General features: G+C 36.6%; 2 protein-coding genes and 3 pseudogenes across 2 annotated transcripts; 2 read left to right on the top strand and 3 right to left on the bottom strand.

Moving 5' to 3' along the window:
• Positions 1-414: 414 nt before the first annotated feature.
• LOC128588172 (olfactory receptor 4Q3-like) lies at positions 415-1,358 on the top strand. Its single transcript, XM_053594826.1, is given in 2 exon segments — positions 415-1,324; positions 1,327-1,358. Coding segments are annotated over 2 exon segments (939 nt in total). The 5' UTR covers positions 415-417.
• Positions 1,359-9,978: 8,620 nt separating this feature from the next.
• Positions 9,979-10,917, top strand: LOC128588173 (olfactory receptor 4S2-like). The gene has a single exon (XM_053594827.1). It carries the CDS (start codon positions 9,979-9,981, stop codon positions 10,915-10,917), a length of 939 nt encoding a protein of 312 aa, XP_053450802.1.
• A 1,905-nt stretch (positions 10,918-12,822) lies between these two features.
• On the bottom strand, positions 12,823-20,275 carry LOC128588647 (mitotic-spindle organizing protein 1-like; annotated as a pseudogene).
• Positions 15,760-15,855, bottom strand: LOC128589545 (uncharacterized; annotated as a pseudogene).
• On the bottom strand, positions 19,211-19,307 carry LOC128589419 (uncharacterized; annotated as a pseudogene).
• Positions 20,276-21,065: the final 790 nt, after the last annotated feature.

Here is a 21,065-nt window from a genome sequence, read left to right on the forward strand (position 1 = left end):
ACTTTTGTCCTCAGAGAACATCATTCTATGTTTTTTAAAAAAAATGGAGTCATTAGCATGCTGTCCTCTCCTCACGTCCAGCTCTTCGTTTTCAGGTCATTCCTAGTTTATTATGAATGCAATTTAAAAGTTACAACTCTTTACAAAAATAAAGAGTTGGAAGAAATATGAAATGTTCTTGTTCTGTGATTATGGGTATACTACTTACACTATCTTAAAGAACTTGCTTAAATTCTTTTTATTCTGGAATATGATTTTATGAATTCTGGACCCATACTGGGATAGTTCACACATTATGTATTTGAATATGTATACTTTATATATATTTCATATGTATATTTTGGGTTTTGCCCAACTTAAATCTCTCTTGTTCCAATTTAATTTTCTTTCTCTAGGTTAGTTGGTACTCTTGGCCTGATGAAAAAAGAAAATGATTCTATGGCGATCGAATTTGTCCTTTTGGGCCTATCGTCTTCCTGGGAGATGCAGCTATTTCTCTTCTTAATATTTTTATGTTTTTATGTTGCTGTTGTCCTAGGAAACCTCTTGATAGTGGTAACAGTGCGAGCTGATGCTCACCTGCTCCAGTCTCCTATGTACTATTTTTTGGGCCATCTCTCCTTCATTGACCTATTCCTGAGTTGTGTGACTGTGCCTAAGATGTTAGGGGATTTCCTGCAGCAGGGCAAGACCATCTCTTTTTCAGGATGCCTGGCTCAGATCTACTTCCTCCACTTTCTAGGAGCCAGTGAGATGTTTCTGCTGACAGTCATGGCCTATGACAGATATGTCGCCATATGTAACCCTTTGCACTACCTGACTGTCATGAACCGCCAGCTATGCCTTCAGCTGGTTTTTGCCTGCTGGTGTGGGGGTTTCATCCACTCATTTACACAGGTTATACTGGTCATCCAGCTGCCCTTCTGTGGCCCCAATGAACTGGACAACTTCTTCTGTGATGTCCCACAGGTTATCAAGCTGGCCTGCATGGACACCTATGTGGTAGAAGTGCTGATGGTTGCCAACAGTGGTCTGCTGTCTCTTGTCTGCTTCTTGGTCTTGCTATGCTCTTATGCTGTCATCCTGATCACCCTGAGAACTCGCTTCTACCGGGGCCAGCGCAAGGCCCTCTCCACTTGTGCCTCCCACCTCATGGTGGTCAGCCTGATCTTTGTGCCATGTGTATTCATCTACTTGAGGCCTTTCTGCAGCTTTTCTGTGGATAAGGTATTCTCTGTGTTTTACACGGTGATCACGCCTATGTTGAACCCCCTCATCTATACGCTCAGAAATGCTGATATGAAGACAGCTATGAAGAAGCTGAGAAAAAAGCATGTGGTGTTCTGTTGCTTTGTTAAAGAATGAACAGGAAGAGGTGATTTAGAAAACGTACTCTTTCTTGGGACACTCTTAACTCATTCTGTACATGAGTACATATGTGAAAACCATTTTGATGACTTTGCTATAAAAGAGAAGACAGCATAAAAATTATAGTGCATCACTTTCGATTATAGTCAGGAGTTGTAGGTGGCTTTTTTAAGGGTTCAGTATAAGGAAGAGCATTTGAATTTACTGGCCTACAAATGATAATAGGAATTAATTGAGGGCTGGTGGCAGAGTACACCTTAAAAAATCAATTTGTCTATCTTTATGTCTATAAATAGTCTTCATTAATTAAATCTTTAACTCCATTCAAATGAAAGGGGGATATTATATCTCCTTTTGTCTTGCTCCTCCAGGGTTCAGCAATTCCTAGTATTAGGAAGTTCCTTTTGATTCATCACCAGAGCTTCTTCTGAAGTAGTGTGAAGGATGAATTCCTTTTGCTCCATCATGAACGAAGCCTGAAAATGGCACCAACCATCCTATACGTTCGTGTTTTCCTGGGAACTGTGTTCCATAGTGTGTCAATTTTTAGAAATGCACTTAAGCAACTCACTCGAATGAACATAAGCTTTTAACAAAGTTTATGTCTGAGAGAAAGAAAACCTGGAGTGGTGGGGTGATAGAAGCTGCTAGTATTCTGGTAGAGATTCTCACGAAGAGGCACCCCTTTCACCTCAAGTTTTTTAGTTGGGTTATAGTGGGGGTGTTTTGATAAGTGAGGCATCCAACTGATTGTAATGATTAAGAGCCTGAGATCTAAAGAAAAAAAGAAGGAAATGAGCTGTGGCTTAACGTGCTCATCCACCTGGTTCTTCTCCTTTTGCTCGCAGTTATTACCTCTCAGTCCCAAACATGCTTTCAGGGACAGGTAATATTCTTTAACTTCAGTTTTGCAAATGAACTCTGAGTTAGGTGACTTGCCTGAAATCACTTAGTAAAAGTGTAACGAGTCAAAAAAGCTAGTAAACTTAGATAACTGATTTTTTTCTCCCCAGAAAGAGTATTTATCCCAATTATATGGACTAATTACTTAATTTTTACAATATCTGTATATAAGCTCCACAGCTAGAAGATCCCCAAGACTTAAACTTAAAGACTTAAACAATTATATTTAAGGTTCTCTATTTCTGACATAGGCTTTTTGCAAATTTTATAGCTATGGAAAGGTCTTTATTCTATTTACTAAATAATATGATAATAATACACTGTTTAGCAATATTTTTATAATTGATCACTTTATTTCTTAATTAATTGCCATAGGCAGGCTCTTCTGATTATCAAGCTGAAAAACGTATATCTAAAACAAATATGAGAGAAAAATGTCTGAAACCACATCTAATACTAGGATTTACCGAGTAAAACCCCTGGTCATGTAAGAACTTTCTATATATTGGAACAAGAATAGGTTTTTATTTTTGTGTTGGGAGTTAATGATGTTATGTTTAAGAAACCATGCGCGCGCGCGTGTGTGTGTGTGTGTGTGTGTGTGTGTGTGTGTGTGTTGCTTCAGCAGTGCTCCTCATCGACTGGGCACAAGGCTGCCACTTGGAAGGTTTCTAAGTAGAATGGGTAAAGGTGGGAATGGCATCCCTGGTACAGATCACACTCTCCTCTTTCCCCTTTACTGTACTACTCAACAATACCACAGATGTCCTTTGCCTACATGAATATTCTGAAGAGCAGGATAATATCTTGAAGTTCCCATCTTGCATGTCCTGAAGAGTAGGAACCTGCCTTGCAGAGAGTAGTGTGTGGGTTGACAGAAAGATTTAACTCATGCTATGGGTCAGTCTGGTACCTGGCAAGGACACGAACCTCCAAGCTTTCTTCTAATATCAGCTGGCTTCCATATCCCATTTTTCTGATGTCCCTCTTTCATAGCAAAATTTAGAGTCTTAGCAAATCGTTTTAAATGTCTAAGTGATATCTGGGATTCATAGCATTGTATTCAGAAAAGCTAGAATTTTTGTGTATTTCCTTTTGCGTTTTCAATCTTCTGTACTTGCTTAATCAATTGCCTATGTTAAAATTCTTTTTATTGATAAACTGATAAAGTTTCTATGTTTTCAGAGTGCACCTGATTGATATTATTTGGGTGTCTGACTCTCCAAAGTTCTGTATTCAAATACTATGAGCCCAAGTCCAGAGCCCGTATAAGCCTTTTCTTTGGGTCTTTTCTACTGAGAGTGGACCATACCTGCTGTGCATACCCCTACACTGGAGAGAGGGTTGAGGGACACTTGTGTAAAGGGTGTGAACAGAGTCTGGACACCTCGGCAGAAGCGTCCACATTCATACCTGGGAGACCTCTTATGGTGGGGTTTGGTACCAGGAAAACAGGTATGGTCTGTAGGCTGAGGGCCAAAAGTCCACTATGTTCACACCAACATGTTCTGCTGCAGAAATTCAAGGAGTTAGATGATTTCAAATTGGAAGTTGGTCTTTCAGTAATTGTGAAGATATGAAAAAATATTTAATTTGAATTTTGTTAGCTTGATTTACAGCTTTTAGACACATGTTACATGGGCTCCATTTGTACCTTTACCCTGGGTTCCATAGCTATTTGGAGTGGATTCGCCTCTTCTTTTCAGCTCTTGGAGCTATCTGGGGTGCTAAATAACTGAAGAGAGACAAATGCAAAGGAGCTCAAAGACAAGTTTAAGTCATGAAATCATGGGATAATTATTATTATCTTCATATTTCCAAGACACAACAGGGAAACTAAAGCTATGCACATTTATAGCCTACCTTCAAAGCATATAATGTTAATAGAGTGATATTAAATTAGGAAATTTGACCCTCCCACTTCCATATTTCTCTAAGAGCCCTAGACACTACAAGGTATTATTAGAGAGGGGTCAGTATGCTATCACAGCATGCATTCCTAAAGAGAAAATGTTTCCTGGAAGATGTTTATTCCTATAAGAAATGACTTTTAGTTATTTTTGGATCTTTTAATATTTATTAATTCTTTATTAAATTAAAATCTGTCTATTAATTCAAAACCTATTTGCTATGTGCCTAGATGTGCCAAGGAAGGTGGTAGACATCTTACCATTTGGGTGTTCTGCCATGCATTAATGGATCACCCAAATATCTAATTATAGAGTCTCTCAATGTTTACTAAAGGGAGGAGAATAGCATTCTAAAGTAATATGGGAACTCTGGTGACTGGGGAGAGCAGGGCAGAGAGGGCTGAAGTGTGGACACTATAGTCAAATGGCCTCATCATGGCCCAGCTCCACCACATGCCAGAGGGCAAATGACTTAACTTCTCAATATCTCTTTGTGCAGTTAGGACAATAATAATATCCATCTTGTAGTGTTCTCAGAAAAACTAAACAAAATACTACTGTAAAACTCTGATAAGAGTATCCACATATAGTCAGAACTCAATAAATATTGACTATGTTACTATTATTACTAATTCTGATAAATTGAAAGAGAAGGCTGAAAGAAAATTGTACCATTGTTTGATTCTAGCAAATCCCAGGGCGGAAAGGTAAACCTGACACTAGATCATTGCCATGTGACAGTAAAATCCCTAATAACTCCCCTGTTCATATTGAAATTAGGCTGGACATAAGACATTTCATATCAAGTGATATATGAGTCCTCAAAGTTATGTAAAAAAAATCACATTTTAAGTGTTTTAAAAAATGTTCTGGTTAACATACTTTAAAAGCTTTTACAGGATCGTTTTCAAATTTAAACAACTAAAAAATTCAGAATGGTTTTAGATTTATAGGAAAGTTACAAAGATAGTACAGAGAGCATCTGTATACCTCATGACAATTTCCTTATTGTTATCTTACATTACTATGGTAATTTTGTCTTAACTAATGAACCGATATTGATACATTTTTATTAATTAAACTTTACCTTTTAAAAGATTTTAAGATAAATTAACAAAATTTTATTAATAAATAAATAAAATAAATAAATATATTTATTATAATAAATTTATTTCATTTACCCTTAAAAAATTTTAAGATAAATTAATAAAGATTTTATTAATTTTCCCTTAATGAAAGGCTTACTCAAGTTGTTCATTTGAAATTTATCATCATGACAGTTACTGATTAATTGACCTTATGATCTTTATGTTCCTAAGAAGCTTATTGCAATTTTTCTGTAAATGAATCTTTGAATGCAGCAGATGTGGTTTGCTACTTAGCAGAAATAGTAAAATCTATAATGTAAATACAGTGAAGTTCTAGTTCTTAACTCTTTAATGAACAACATTTGACTTGTTTTTTCCCTCTGTTCCATGCATGGATCCTTTTTTATTCTTATTTTTTTATTGACAAAAATTATATGTATTTATCATGTGCAAATTGGTGTTCTGAAATAAATATGTTTACATAGCGAATGGCTCAATCCAGCCGATTAACATATCCATCTTATCCCTTCCAATCTCTTCTTCTTTCTTCAAATCCAGATTGTTCTCATCTGCAAGCACTATCCTAGTTCAGACTCTGGTACAAATATTGTCATAGGATTCTGTGGGAGTGTGGGGTGTGAAATACTACCTAAAAGTCCACGGACTGTTGACTTGGCTGAAACACCACTCTGTACCTGGGATCTAGTTCTAGTGAAGAAACTTCTTCCCACACCACCTCTCCATTCTACTTCCCTGTTACAGCCCAAGGCCTGTCCCACTGTATCAACCTCTGAACTACTTGCAGTGTTGCCTGCACCTCTATGCCTCTGAATATGTTGCTTCCTGCACTGGAGTTATTGGCCTAATTCGCACATTCGATACTAAAATTAAAAGTCCTGTCTTCTCAGAAGTTATCTCTGACCCTGTCCTCATAGAGTTTTATTAACTGATCCTCATATAGATTCTCATAGCATGCAGTGCTTCCTGGAATTAGATAAGATACTTACTGTCATTTTCTTCTTACTTATTGGGCCGCTTCATTATTTGGAGGTCTTCATACCTAATGCCCTCACCCAGAATAAATGCTCAATGCATTTTGTTTTTTAAGAAAGAAGACAGGAAATAAAGAAATAAAAAAAGAAGGAATGTGGAAGAGAGGGGGGAAGGAAGGAAGAAAAGAAGAAGGGAAGAAAGAAAGGAAAAGAGGAGAAAAGAAAGGAAGGGGGGGCACAGAGAAAAGACAGAAAGGAAAGAACAGAATGAGAAGGAAGAGAAAGAAGCAGTTTGTGACACTGTCCTTCTCCTCCAAAGGAATTTGAGTAGAGAAACCCACTGAAAAAACAACTGCTACAGCGAGTCATTTTGTTTAAACAGACCCTTTATTTGTAATCTAGAGTCATAGAACAATAAAGTGGTAACAGCAACAACAAAACACTTTTTTTTTTTGTTTTGTTTTTTTTTGTAGAGACAGAGTCTCACTTTATGGCCCTCGGTAGAGTGCCGTGGCGTCACACAGCTCACAGCAACCTCCAGCTCCTGGGCTTAGGCGATTCTCTTGCCTCAGCCTCCCAAGTAGCTGGGACCACAGGCGCCCGCCACAACGCCCGGCTATTTTATTGTTGCAGTTTGTCCGGGGCCGGGTTTGAACCCACCACCCTCCGCATGTGGGGCCGGCGCCCTACCCGCTGAGCCACAGGCACCGCCAATGTTGCAACATAGTAATCTTATTTGTCTCAGAAAAAACGCTCTAACCAAGGAAAATGCTACTTGGTTACTATATTTTTCCTGTACTTATAATTGTGCCATTCAAATATACAGAACTTTAGCCTTGGCTTGAAAATTCAGTTATTTAGTGATAAATTTTATTCTAGATTTTTGAGGTGTGATTCTCAACTCCAACTGGGCTCCTTTGACTTAAATTTCTTAGAAATGCATTCATGTAATGACTGGACTGAGGCAGTGTCCCAATGGTGCCACTAAATTAAACATTTTACTTGCTTACTTGAACTTCAGAAAAATTTTAAATGTAGTAAAATATTTTAATAATTTTCTAAATACATAATTATTTCATTGTTGGGTTAGTGGTCTAATGTAATGATATTAAACATCACCCTACCCCTCTCTTGCCATAACTTTGAGTAAATTGTACAAAATAATGGAAATGGCCTATTTATTGACTAGTTATTTGCCAAGTAGCCTTCAACATAGTTTTATAAGGAGTTATTTGGTGGAGATGATGGCTGCATTTTCTCTGCACAACAGACTCTCCAGCTGCTACTTAATTACTTGCCATGCAATTCCCTAAGGGTTTGGATGATGCATAAAGATTGCTAGAAGTTTCTTCCTCCTGATGTCCAGGAGCATAGGAACAATTTGCAGACCAAGATCAGATGCCATGGCTTGGCCCTAAGCTCATAAAACCCCATCCTTTTGAAACACACACACACACAGAATGAGAGTAGTGGGGTAGGGGGAGAGGGAGACAAGGAGAGGGAGAGAGGGAGGGGGAGAGAGAGAGAGAGAGAGAGAGAGAGAGAGAGAGAGAGAGAGAGAGAGAGAGAGAGAGAGAGAGAGAGAGAGAGAGAGAATGAATATGAATCAGGATCTAAGCCTCCTGGATTGCAAGAGAAGTAGGTACATAAATAAAGGAGGAAGCATCATTATACAGATCTCAAGCTTCTAGTGTGTACATTTGAATATAGATCACATTTTTATCTCAGAAAAAAAATTTTGATACAAGCTCTCAAGTGGTTAAAATCCATTTTGTGGGACTACTCTCACAAAGACAGCCAGGGTAAGTTTTCTATCTGGAATGACCCTTTAACCAGCAGTGAAAGAGGTAAGGGCAATTTTTCTTGATTCAAATTATATTCAAGGATAAAGAAGAATCTTTAAATTCTTTACCTGCTTTTCAACATTCGTTCTAGTAATTCTACTAAGTAATTTAGTAAATAATAATTACAGTTCAAAGTGTGTATCAATTTAATTTCAATTAGAGTTTACTCTTAGCTTTACCACTAACAATGAAACCTAAATAATTTAATTTCCTCTCTGTGCCTCATTTGCTTCACCAATGGCCAAATGAGTAGGATAAAATCAAGTGACCTCTAAGATCCTTTATCCCCACATACACATAGGCTTAACATAAATCACACTCTAGTCTAAGAGGATCTGGGGACTTCATTTAAAGCTATTACTCTAAAATGAATGGCTTATAGGTCAGGAATTTTGTTTTATTCATATTTTTTTTTCACAGCACAATACCGCACTCCGAGAATGTACTCAGTAAATGTTTATTAAGTGAAAGGGTAAATTAATGTTGGTGCTGTAGGAAATATAGAAGATCCAATAGATGATACCTTAAACAGTGTCTCCATTGGGTTACATTAACTCATTTGCAGATTTTTTTCGATGCTTTACTTGCTTGGGTTATTTTTCCTTATCTTTTTATGCTCCACAAACAATTAGTGAATTCCTGCTTCTCCTCTGTGTAGTTTGACCAGTACTCCTGTATTCCTTACTGGAAAGCAAAGTAGAATTTTCATATGCCAGTCAAATTTCCCCAATGTTGATTTATAAACATGAATTGTTGGTAAGCAAGAGGCTACTGCATATGTGGTTGTTAGTTGTGGAGAGACCTGTAAGATGGCGACAGCCGCTGGCCTAAAATGGTGGAGGGATGGGAAAAACCTAACCTGTAGAGATAGCTGCTCCCCAGAAACAGATGACGCGCTAACTGCTTGTACTACATTAGGCAACCTATAACGGAGCCCCTTCCCTAGCAACTGTTGAGGTTGCCTCCCCTAGGGTTCCCATTAGGTGGAGTGGCTGGAAAGTCCCGAGAACTAGCACCGGATTGCGGGGGAGGCGGAAGCCTAGGGGATATAAGTACCAGAGAGTTGGTAATGGGGAGGATCGATTGATAGGAGAAAGAAGAGGAAGGAAGAGGAGAGCTTGCTGTTTTCCCGAGCTGTATCATCTCTACAATAAAGTGCCCTTGATCCTTCCGTTGGTGTCCTCGTCCCTGCTGGTCAGCGGCCCTGCGACACCGACAGTTAGTCACTAAAAATGACTTGATTTTTAACTGTATTGAGACTGCCAATCTAATTTAGAAACTGGAAACTGAGTCTTCCTCTAATGATTAAATAGAATGTTACTTTTCTATAGATCATCTGTATATATTATATTAAAAAGATTCACCTGCAATTTTAGACATTTGATTTTATGTTTTTATCCATAGCCCCCCAAATTAATTAATCCAGTTAGTAATCAATTTAAGTTTCTACCACAAAGGAAATTTCTTTCTTTCTTTTTTGACAACAAAACTACACACAGGATGAAAAGCAAATTTCTGATGAGAGACTGGGGAAAAGTGGGGGGGAGAGAGGGCAAGTGAGTACATTGATTAGAAAAATACATTAAATCTTATTATAAACCCTCAGATTATTTAGATTCTTATTTGGAAGAAAGGAACTGTAAAACTAATTATAATAGAAATTCAGATGTGAGTGAATAATGTGGAGAAATTAATGACAAGAAAAATACCATGAACTATATTCAAGACATATGAGGAATTTCCTCCATTCTAGTTTCCTGAGACTATTTCTCTTAGGCTTTATCATGCTTATAGTGGTTTATGACATGTGTTTATTTTTGCAGAGCACAGGAGACACTCCAGCAGTTCTGCCTCGGGCAGGAAGTAGCCAACAATGGAAGTGGCCAACAATGTCACTGAGTTTATATTTTTGGGACTTTCCCAAGATCCTGGAATACAATTGATGTTCTTTGCCCTATTTATCCTCTTCTACATTGTGATCTTGGGGGGAAATTTGCTAATTTTGCTCACTGTATTTTCCGATTCCCAACTCCACACACCCATGTATTTCTTTCTCAGTAATCTGTCTTTTGTAGACATTGCCTATTCCTCAGCCACAGCACCTAAGATGATCGCAGACTTTGTTTCTGAGAAAAAGACTATTTCCTACTTGGGCTGTATTACTCAGATGTTTACCTTCCACTTTTTTGGTTGTGCTGAGATTTTTGTTCTGACTGTCATGGCTTTTGATCGTTACGCTGCCATCTGCCAACCCCTCCGTTACACTACCGTCATGAGCCCCAACATTTGTACTGTGCTGGCATCACTGTCCTGGTTGGGGGCCCTGGGTCATTCTTTTGTTCAGACCCTCCTGACCTTTCAGCTGCCCTTCTGCAGTGCTCAGGCCATAGACCACTACTTTTGTGATGTCCACCCACTCTTAAAACTTGCCTGTGCTGATACATCCCTGGTGAATATGTTGGTGGTTGCCAACAGTGGTCTCATCTCCTTAGGGTGTTTCCTTATTATTCTGGCTTCCTACACCGTCATTCTGTTTAGTCTTCGAAAACGGTCTGCAGAGAGCCGGAGCAAGGCTCTCTCTACCTGTGGATCTCATCTGACTGTAGTAACTTTCTTCTTTGTCCCATGTGTCTTTATTTATCTCCGTCCATCCACTACTTTCCCACTGGACAAGGTGGTGTCTGTGTTCTACACCACCATCACTCCAATGTTAAACCCACTCATTTATACCCTGAGGAATGAGAATGTAAAGACTGCTATGAAGCGGCAATGGAGGTACAAGGTCTCCTTGGAGAAAAAGCAGAAGGGATAGTTTGTCAGAATTGCAAAACCGGAGGACTAGCTGATACCTTAATTTACTAATAATTTTAAGGAATAGTCCATAAAATTCAACTATCTTTTACTTTTCATGTAACAGGGAATAATTTGAGGCTATCGTAAGTGGTTAAACTTAAACTTTTTCATCCTGGCAACGTTTATCTTCTCTTGCCACTAGAGTCTAGAGCTCTAGTGTCTACTCATTGTCTCATTTGACTGCTTCAGATCCTTTCTATTCACATCAAAGTCTCTTAAGCTGCAATTCAATGATTTTTAGAATGTTAGAATGGGGGTGATAAGGGAATGATATCTGCAAGGAATAGATTATTTAAAAAAAAAATCCAGCTTCTTAGGAGCCGCCTTCTTGATTCTTTCTTTCTCTCCTTTCCTCTTCCCTCCCCTCCTTCCTTCCCTTTCCTTCTATCCTTCCTTCCTTTTTTTTCTCTCTCTTTTAGTTTTCCAATAAATATTACAAAATCTAGAAGGGGAACAGATTTTTAAAGAGATAATTATAATACATAGAAATATATACTGCATGCAATGAAGGGGTTTACTATAAATTCACAAATTGCTCAAGGATGGTTTCCACACAGGAAAAAAAAAAAAAAGAGAGAGAGAAAGAGAGCAGTTTATATATTTTGAGGTGAAGAGCAAATTTTTAATGACTTTTTTTAAGCAACAAAATTACTTTTATGTAATAAAAAGTAAACAAGAATTTTGCATTTTGGCTGTATTTTATTTTATACACTATTTTTTAGACCTTCATATATAAAACTTGAAAAAATTCTCAACAAACATTTTCATTAGATTTAGATGATTCAAACTATAAATAATGCTAAGCACCGTCATTTCCTTTAAAATCAAAGTTTTAAAAAGTTTTATTTATTTTTATTTTTATTAAATCATAGCTGTGTACATTAATGCAATCATGGAGTACCATGCGCTGGTTTTATATACAATTTGAAATATTTTCATCACACTGGTTAACATAGTCTTTCTGGCTTTTTCTTAGTTATTGTGTTAAGACATTTATATTCTACATTTAGTAAGTTTCACATGTACCCCTGTAAGATGCACTGTAGGTGTGATCCCACCAATTACCCTCCCTCCACCAATCCTCCCCCCTCCCTTCCCTTTCCCCTTTCCCCATATTCTTAGGCTATAATTGGGTTATAGCTTTATGAAGGCTATAAATTAGTTTCGTAGTAGGGCTGAGTACATTGGATATTTTTTCTTTCAAAAGTTTTATTTTTAAGCAGTACAAAAATGATCTAGTTCACACTATTAACTGCCCAACAAATTATTAAAAAAACTAAATCTTTTTTATTAAAGAGGAAATGACTAGAAATGTTTTCCATGCTCTTATTTTTAAAAAACAAGATCCTATATACATAATGAATCTAAATCAAAATTCACAAATGATAGCTGCAATCCTGTTAACTTCCAGCCTAGTACAACACAAATCCAGTTTTTATGCATAAACAATTCAAAATTAAAGTTTATAATGGAAATATCAACAAGTCCTAACTACTACACATGACTACTGATGGGTTCCACTATATTTCAACCTGGCACAGCAGATGTGCACATTGATAGACTTCTTAGAAAATGAAAGCTCAGAGCTATAAATAAGGAATACCTTATTTAGGTATTGAACATAGCAATGCCAAAGCATTATAACTGTTAAAGAAAAGTAAGATGTAATATAAACACATCTGATAGTTCTCTCTGCAAGGCACTTGCCACTGATTTATGAAACTATGGTTTTATAATTCTTTAAAAAGGGGAAATTTTTTGACATTGATGCATACAATAATTTCATCATACATTCCTAACTACAAAGCAATCTTCAAATCCTCTTGCAGACCTTGACATATCTCATCAAAGTTTCTCCAGAAAGTCAGCTTGTCATATTTTCAGCAGCCTTTAGTGCTTCAGTAGCCTTGAGAAGTTCCTTAATAACCAATGATAAAGCTTCTGGGTTAATTCCTTGTTCACAAAGCTGTACACAAATAGACAAAGTTTCCACATCTTAGCCAATATTCAAAATTCTTGAAATCTCAAGCAGAACGTCCAAGATCTACCTCACAGCATTCATATTCGCTGCTGCGGTCGCTGCTGCGGACCCAGGGCTGCTGCTGCTCCCCAGGGTGGAGGCCGGGGCAGGTGGGAGAAAGGCCTGGACTCCCTTAGAGAATTTGAATACTTTATTCCTGCCCCAATAATACTGTGGTATTATTTTTATTGAACACAATATTACTTTTCTTTTTTGCTTTAGATTAACTAAACAACTAAAATGAGTTGACATACGAACTAGTAAAATGACTAAAGAGATGTAATTCTGTTAAAAATTTTTAGTTAAACTTGTTTTTAATTCTTTAAAAGGCCAAAACAGAATAAGCTCATTTTCTTTGGTGGTGTGCTTAGTAAAACTGGAGAATAGAAGGGTATCCTCAATATTTTGGAAAGATGTTTTTCTTCCAAGAAAGTTCCTTAGATCTTGTCTCGTGACTAGTATCTTTTAAATAATACCTTGATTATCTTTATTCAAAATTTATTTTTTGTATGCCTTAGCAATCCTGTATCTAATTTAAAAAATAATATCATTTGCTTTTTCTTATTGATTTTTAAAAGTATTCTTATCTCATTTCCACAACTTATGAGGGAAATGAGTAATGAATGTTATTTATTTTCTACTTGACATGTATAGCACAGAGATGGTTGCATAGAAAATACTTGTCAGAATTTGTTGGTTATCATCCTAATATCCATTGTTTCTTTTCATTTTTTCTTAGTAATAGAGACCTGACATTATTTGTGGTGGTCTAGCTAAACTACTGCTATCTCAACATTTTTTTTTCTTTCTTTCTTTTTTTTTTTTTTTGCTATCTCAAGCTTTTTAAACCTACAATTCAATAATGCAGAATAAAGTTGTAAGAAAAATATATCTCATTTGCAGGTGGGTATGGATAATATGATGTTAGTATTAGCTGGTAGGTGAGACTTTAGAAAACCCTTTGAAATCATTTCTATAGTTTCCAGCCCTTCTGTACGTGGTCACACTGACATTTATTGCATTTTCTTATAGTGAGTTTTCATATTACTTTTTTTGTAAAAAGGCTCATTTTATCCTTTTTAATCCTGATTTTTAAAGATAAACAATCAACACTGAAATTATATTTACAATGGTATGCTACATTAGTTTTCTTTTTCTCTCCTAAGATAGCAGTATGATAATAATGAGAACACCATCCACAATAGCAAGGAAAAAAATTTTTAGAACCACTCCAACAAAGAAAACAGCGTAGATCTTTGATGCAGACAAGAGAGTCCAGTAAAAGCTTGGAAGAGAGCATACAAAGGAGCAATAACTGGTTAGGCATGGCAGGGAAGGCTAGCTTTGAAATAACAACAGAGAGGAATGCTGAGGAAAAGTGCACAGATCCAGGTCTTGGAATCTCTGAGATGTTTGGGATGCCAGGACAAGGTCAGGGGGATGGTGAGGTTCAGGGCTGGTAACGGAGACTAAGAAAAAGGAACAGTTAAATCTCTAATCCTTTCTTTCCACACCTTACTTCTGATGCATACAGGGAGATGTGCTTCACAAACAGAATATTGGTATCTTTGCTTAAGAAGCTGAATGGGAATAGAGAAAAGTCACATCATGGCCTTGGAGTTCACAGATATTTTCTACTAGAACCCTACTCAGAAGCCTACCGATTAGTAAGCTCTGCTCTTTTGTTCCAGAGCTTAAGAGATCAATTTTTTTGGTGCCTCATTCCTTAATATACATAAGAATTTTGGAGAAAAAAGGTAAATCTTTATGAAAGCCAAAAGGAATCTAGTGAAATGAGAGGGAATGTAGGAAAATTAAATCTTAAAAACCTCATATCTTCACATCAGTGAGAGGAAAACATTTGCAATCTTGAGAATATGTTTTCAAAAAAGAGAGAAAAAATATTTTTATAAACTAAATAGAACAAACTAAAAGAATAAATAAAATAAAAAACCAACAAAGAATTAAAAGTAGTCAAAGAGTCATAGAAATAAAGCAGTCTCCATGAAAGTTGAATTAAAAATACAAAAAAAAAAAAAAAGGAAATAGAAAAGATAAGAAACAAAAAGAATCAATTCAAGAGGCAAACTATTCAACTCACATGTGTTCTAGAACAGAGAAAACAGAAGGGATGAATTTAAAAGAAACAATGAAAAAAATAATCCTTTGAGAACAGAAGGGCTTCAGTTTCTAGATATGAAAGATTTACTGAATGCCCAGAATGATTAAAAAATAATACATAAGCACAATACCAGGAAATTTTCTTACCCTAAAGATAGAAAAAATTATTAAGAAAGAAGTAAATAGACTACAAGTAAATGAAAACATTTGAATGGCATGAATATGCTTCAAAGCAAAACTGGACCTTGGAAAACAGTGGAAAAGTGCCTCCAACTGATTTTCAGCCTAGAATTCTATACAGAACAGAAAAACCAATTAGGAAGATAGACTCAAACATTTTTAGTCAGGCAAAGATTTACAAAATTTATTTCACAAGTATGCTTTTTTTTTTTTAAGTTCGGGATCAGTGAAACAAGAGGAAGAGAGAGGATTAAGAAATCAGTATATACTTGGGAGGATGAGGTGGGAGGATCCCTTGAGTCTAGGAGTTGGAGGCTGCAATGATCTAAGATGATGTCACTACATTCCAACCTGGACTACGGAGTGATACTTTGTCTCTAGAACAAACTCCAAACAACCAACCAACCAAATAAATAAATCATGTATATAATGATGGAAGTGCCAAAGCACTTTTTTCATTTTCTCAACTTTTTTTTGTTATGCCAGATGGGTAAGATGTCAATGTCATAACAAGGTTGGAGGGAGGCCCATTTCACACATACATGTAAAACTTACACTCATTAACCTCAGAAGTATCAACAGCATTCTTTTAGTTTGTTCTATTTAGTTTATAAAAATATTTTTTCTCTCTTTTTTGAAACCTGTATAGTAGGCATAGAGGACAACGGAAATAGATGAGAGAGAATGGAAGCCCTTCAGGAATAAAGGGCAAAGGGTGGGAAGGTACATTATTTGATATGTTGGAGCATCTCAGTTACATATTTTGGATATTTACTTCTTTTTGTATCTACAATTATTATACAAAAATATTTTCTCCTATTGCATAAATTTCACTTTCAGCAAAAAAAGCCAAGCTAAGACCAATGTCAAGGAACTCTTCCCTTATATTTACTTCTAGGAATTTTATAGAGTGAAATCTTATGTTAATTCTTTAAAGCATTTGAATTGATTTTTATAAATGTTTTAAAAGAAGGGTCCAATTTTATCTTTTTTTGCATGTGGATATCCAGTTTTTCCAGTACTCTTTATTGAAGAGTCTATTCTTACCCCATGTGTGTATTCTTGGTGTCTTTATTGAAAATTAGTTGACTATAGGCGGTACACAAAGCTCAGTGGGTCGGGCACCAGCCACATACACTGAGGCTGATAGGTTCAAACCTGGTCTGGGCCAGCTAAAACAACAATGACAACTGCAACAACAATAACAAAAATAGCTGGGTGTTGTGGCTGGTGCCTGTAGTACCAGCTACTTGGGAGGCTGAGGCAAGAGAATCACTTGAGCCCAAGATTTTGAGTTTGCTGTGAGCTGTGATGCCACAACACTCTGCCCAGGGCGACAGCTTAAGACTCTGTCTCAAAAAAGGAAAAAAAAAAGAAAAGAAAATTAATTGACTGTGTGTATATATATATATATATATATAGATGCATATTTTGTTCTAACACAATTTATTGAACAATTTACCATCTCTAAATTAAGTCAAGAGGCCATTATCTACTTTGTCACTTACTAAATTCTAGGATACTCAGATATATTATTGTAGTTATTCCTTTTATATACCTTTATATTTTGGTAACAGTACCACACGATACCTTTATAGTTCGTTATTTTGCCCTTACAAAGTAGTCTTAATTTTTCTAGCATATTTATTTTTCCACCTGAAATTTAGAATCATTTGGTCACTATTCCCAAAATCCTTTTGAAAATTTGGTTGGTACTGTACTTAAACGTATGTATTAATTTAAGGAAAATTATTATTGTTCAATACCACTTCTGACTAGCCAGTATCATATTATGTCTTTTTATTTATTCAAATTATTTATATATTTCAGTAAAGACTTGTTATTTATTAATATACATCTTTTGCACTTTCAAAATTATGTATTTTTTGGTTATCTTACTATTTTTGTTATTAATGTTGGTTAAAATAGTGTAAATTCTAGAGCTCCCCATAAAAGTTACAACCAAAAATGGATACATACTATCATGTTTGTTGATCAAACTTTGTATAAATATTTAGCCAAAGCAATAAGATAAAAGATGATAACCTCTGTAAAATTTGGAATTAAATTAGCATTATTTTTACTTCATGAGACCTTAAAACACTTTAGGTATTATTTCTTATTTTCATGGAGAACATTTCTTTTTTTTTTTTTTTTTGTAGAGACAGAGTCTCACTTTACGGCCCTCGGTAGGGTGCCGTGGCCTCACACAGCTCACAGCAACCTCCAACTCCTGGGCTTAAGCGATTCTCTTGCCTCAGCCTCCCGAGTAGCTGGGACTACAGGCGCCCGCCACAACGCCCGGCTATTTTTTGGTTGCAGTTCGGCCGGGGCCGGGCTTGAACCCGCCACCCTCGGTATATGGGGCTGGCGCCCCACCGACTGAGCCACAGGCGCCGCCCTAATGGAGAACATTTCTAAACATATTATCTTCTACTGAATTTTTCATGTCTTCTTCCTTTTCCATTGTTCTTTTTTTTGTTTTGTTTTGTTTTGAGACAGACTCTCACTTTGTCACCATGGTAGAGCGCTGTGGCATCATAGCTCACAGCAATCTCAAACTCTTGGGCTAAAGCTATCCTCTTGCCTCAGTTTTTCATTGTTAGTAGAGAGGGGGTCTCGCTCTTGCTCAGGTTGGTCTTGAACTCCTGAGCTCAGGCAAATCATCTTCTTCTGCCTCCCAGAGTGCTAAAATTACAGGTGTGAGCCACTGTGCCTGGCCTTTTCCATCAATCTCTTTTTTTTTTTTTTTTGAGACAGAGTCTCACTTTGTTACCCTCGGTGGAGTGCCATGGCATCAGAGCTCACATCATAGCTCACCTCGAACTCTTGGGCTTAAGAGATTTTCTTGCCTCAGCCTCCCAGGTAGCTGGGACTACAGGCACCCACCACAACACCTGGCTATTTTTTGGTTGCAGTTGTCATTGTTGTTTAGCAGGCCCAGGCCAGGCTTGAACCCGCCAGCTTTGGTGTGGCGCCCTACTCACCGAGCTATGAGCGCCGAGCCTCTATCAATCTCTTATTGACTACTTTATATTAATTTTTATCTCAAACAAGAAATAATATTCCAGACGCTGTATCCTGTGTGGAGGTCCCTATAATGCTAGAATCCTCTTTTCAACAATATACCTGGAAAAAAAGTTCCAGCAACAAGTGCGGTGCCCAGAAACTGACATGTTTTCACCTTGTGTGCTTGTGCTTTGTCATTGGTCTGTCTTTCTCTACTCTTAACTGAAAGATTTTATTTTCTAGGCATATCCTAAATCAGAAGAATGAATCCCCCAGCATGCCTTGCTGTCATAACTCTTTCTGCCTAAACTTGCCTTTGTAACACTTTACATGTAGGGATAATAGGTCTTAAAATATATGGCCCACTTCTGACCTTTTCTAGTTGGTCCTCTGAAACTGTCATTGCTGCGATTGTTTCTCTGAAAGAACACATTTGGAAGGGAAAGAAAAGGCTGGTTGCTCAGGTTCTCTGAGCAAGTGCTGTTCACTTTTCAATTGGTTTCTGCTTAATAAAACAGTTCCAAGGTATGCCATGGGCTGAAATCTAGGCAGTTTAAAAAATAATTTGCCATTATTTTCTCAGTAATCAATATTTATTCTCACAAGAATCTGGAATTCATTATGTGTTAGTCATATTGACATTTTCAGTGTTTCTGGTTCTTTAGGTGCATTTTATAAAAATTCAAACAAGCCAAATTGAGGCTTTTCAACCATGTAAACTGAGTATAATCTGAAGTGTTTGTTCTGATTTATGCTTTGAGGCCACTTAGAGAAAAGTATATTTAAGCTTTTGCTGAGTCTTTTCAACATAATCACAAGACTTCAGCAGTTTCTGAATGCTGCATAGACTTTTCTTTTCTAATCAATAAATAGGTAACTTTATTAATCATATTAATAACAATGGGTCAAATAATGAGGGATTAAAAATATGGCACGCTTCATGAATTTGCATTACCCTTGAGCAGGGGCCATGCTCTGTATCGTTCCAATATTAGTATATGTGCTGCCAAAATGAGCACAAAGCTTCACAGACTTTTCATGGATTAATGAGAAGGCATTTTTTTTAAATTAAAAAATACTTCTGTTGTCTTCACTTCACAACCTTCAAGGGTGACTATTGAGAGTATAATATACAAGTAGTTTTAGGAGAACAATTTCTGATAGAGGTGAGCTATCAGGCTGATAGAATAAAAATGAGATAGAACCAATGTTATTTATCAAATAACATTTAATTTGTTAAAGTAGACTTTGTACAAGAATTATTAGGGTGGTGCCTGTGGCTCAAAGGAGTAGAGTGCCACCCCTATATACCGGAGGTGGTGGGTTCAAACCCAGCCCCGGCCAAAAACTGCAAAAAAAAAAAAAAAAAGGATTATTAAATTAGTGTGAGACTGTAGGGATAAAAATTGCATATATAGTAAAATATAATTTAGTTTCTCATACATTCACTTAATATTTATAATGTACTATTTACTGTGGTCAGTGTAGCGATTTGCTCAACAAAATTTCTGATTTCCTATAATTGAATATTTAGTTTAGGATCTATAGCATTCATGCATATGAGGATAATTGGCAATACCAACCTGCTATTTTTAGGTGAGAGAAGCATAGGCAACTATTTAGACTGAATACCATAAATATTAAATTTGATGAACTAAATTGTACTTTACTACATATGGATTAGATAGGAGAGTCAATTATTAGTTGGTTTATGGGAACAAGGACTGCTTATTCTTTTGTTCATCATTGTTTTCTGGTGCCTAGAATACTATCTGATGTATAGTAGGTAATTTAATCATTAAGCACATGCAGAAGACTGAATAAAGTTAGGAACATTATTTTGATAAGGCCTTCTTTGCAAATGTGGATACATTGTTTAAGAAATTTATCAGTACTAATATTGGATTTGGACAGATTCATTTTCCCAAGGATTCAGCATCTCTACCTGGTAGTCCTTTGGGACGGCGGAATTGAAAGTGCACGTCATACTCTAGAGGGCATTCTGCGCATCATACATTTTCCACCCTTAATCCTGGGAAATCAGCCATTTTCCTTACTTGTTCTGTGCAACTCAAAAGTTACATTTCGTGCTCCTTGGATAAAGTACACCTCAACTTTTAAATTATTCCCTCAGGGCTTTATTCCTCCTTGACTTTCCCTGGCCTCCAGAGAAATGATTTTTGTAGTTATAGCCCATGGTGCGTGCTAGTTAGCTCATTGTTACATCAGGGCAAGAACTGATACATGCCAAAATATAGATAGCAAAGCCTTCTGCTGTGGGTGGGAGAAGAGGCTTCTTCTACCCCTTCCCCACAATCCCCGACTACACCAAGACTGCACAGTAATGGGTAGGTGGAATGTTGTTTAAATATTTACATAAACCACTTTATTTTTGAGACAGTGAGATCATATAATGTGGGAATCACTATATAAGGTGCAGAAACTGGTGGTAAGAAGCAGAAAACCTCATGCAAGGAAATGTGGTGGTAAACTAGAGCAGGTCTTACCTGTGGAGTTGTTGGACAAAGTGTACCTTCTTTGTCTTGATCTTAAAATTAAAGCATTTTAAATGCATGGGTGAACAGTATATTGAGAAGATACCTAGGTCATCTCAGACTCACAGAAGGAGCCATTCTTAAACAAATTCAAACAGAAAAGACTCTTGATTTATGGGTCATCAGACATTGCCAAATCATTAAAATAAATTTAAAAAATTTTGAATCCTATCACCCTTGAAAGAAAGTCAGAAAAAAAAAAATCCCAAGATCTTCAGTTAC

This window comes from Nycticebus coucang, chromosome 6 (assembly GCF_027406575.1).
Source record: "Nycticebus coucang isolate mNycCou1 chromosome 6, mNycCou1.pri, whole genome shotgun sequence".
NCBI classification, from domain to species: Eukaryota; Metazoa; Chordata; class Mammalia; order Primates; family Lorisidae; genus Nycticebus; species Nycticebus coucang.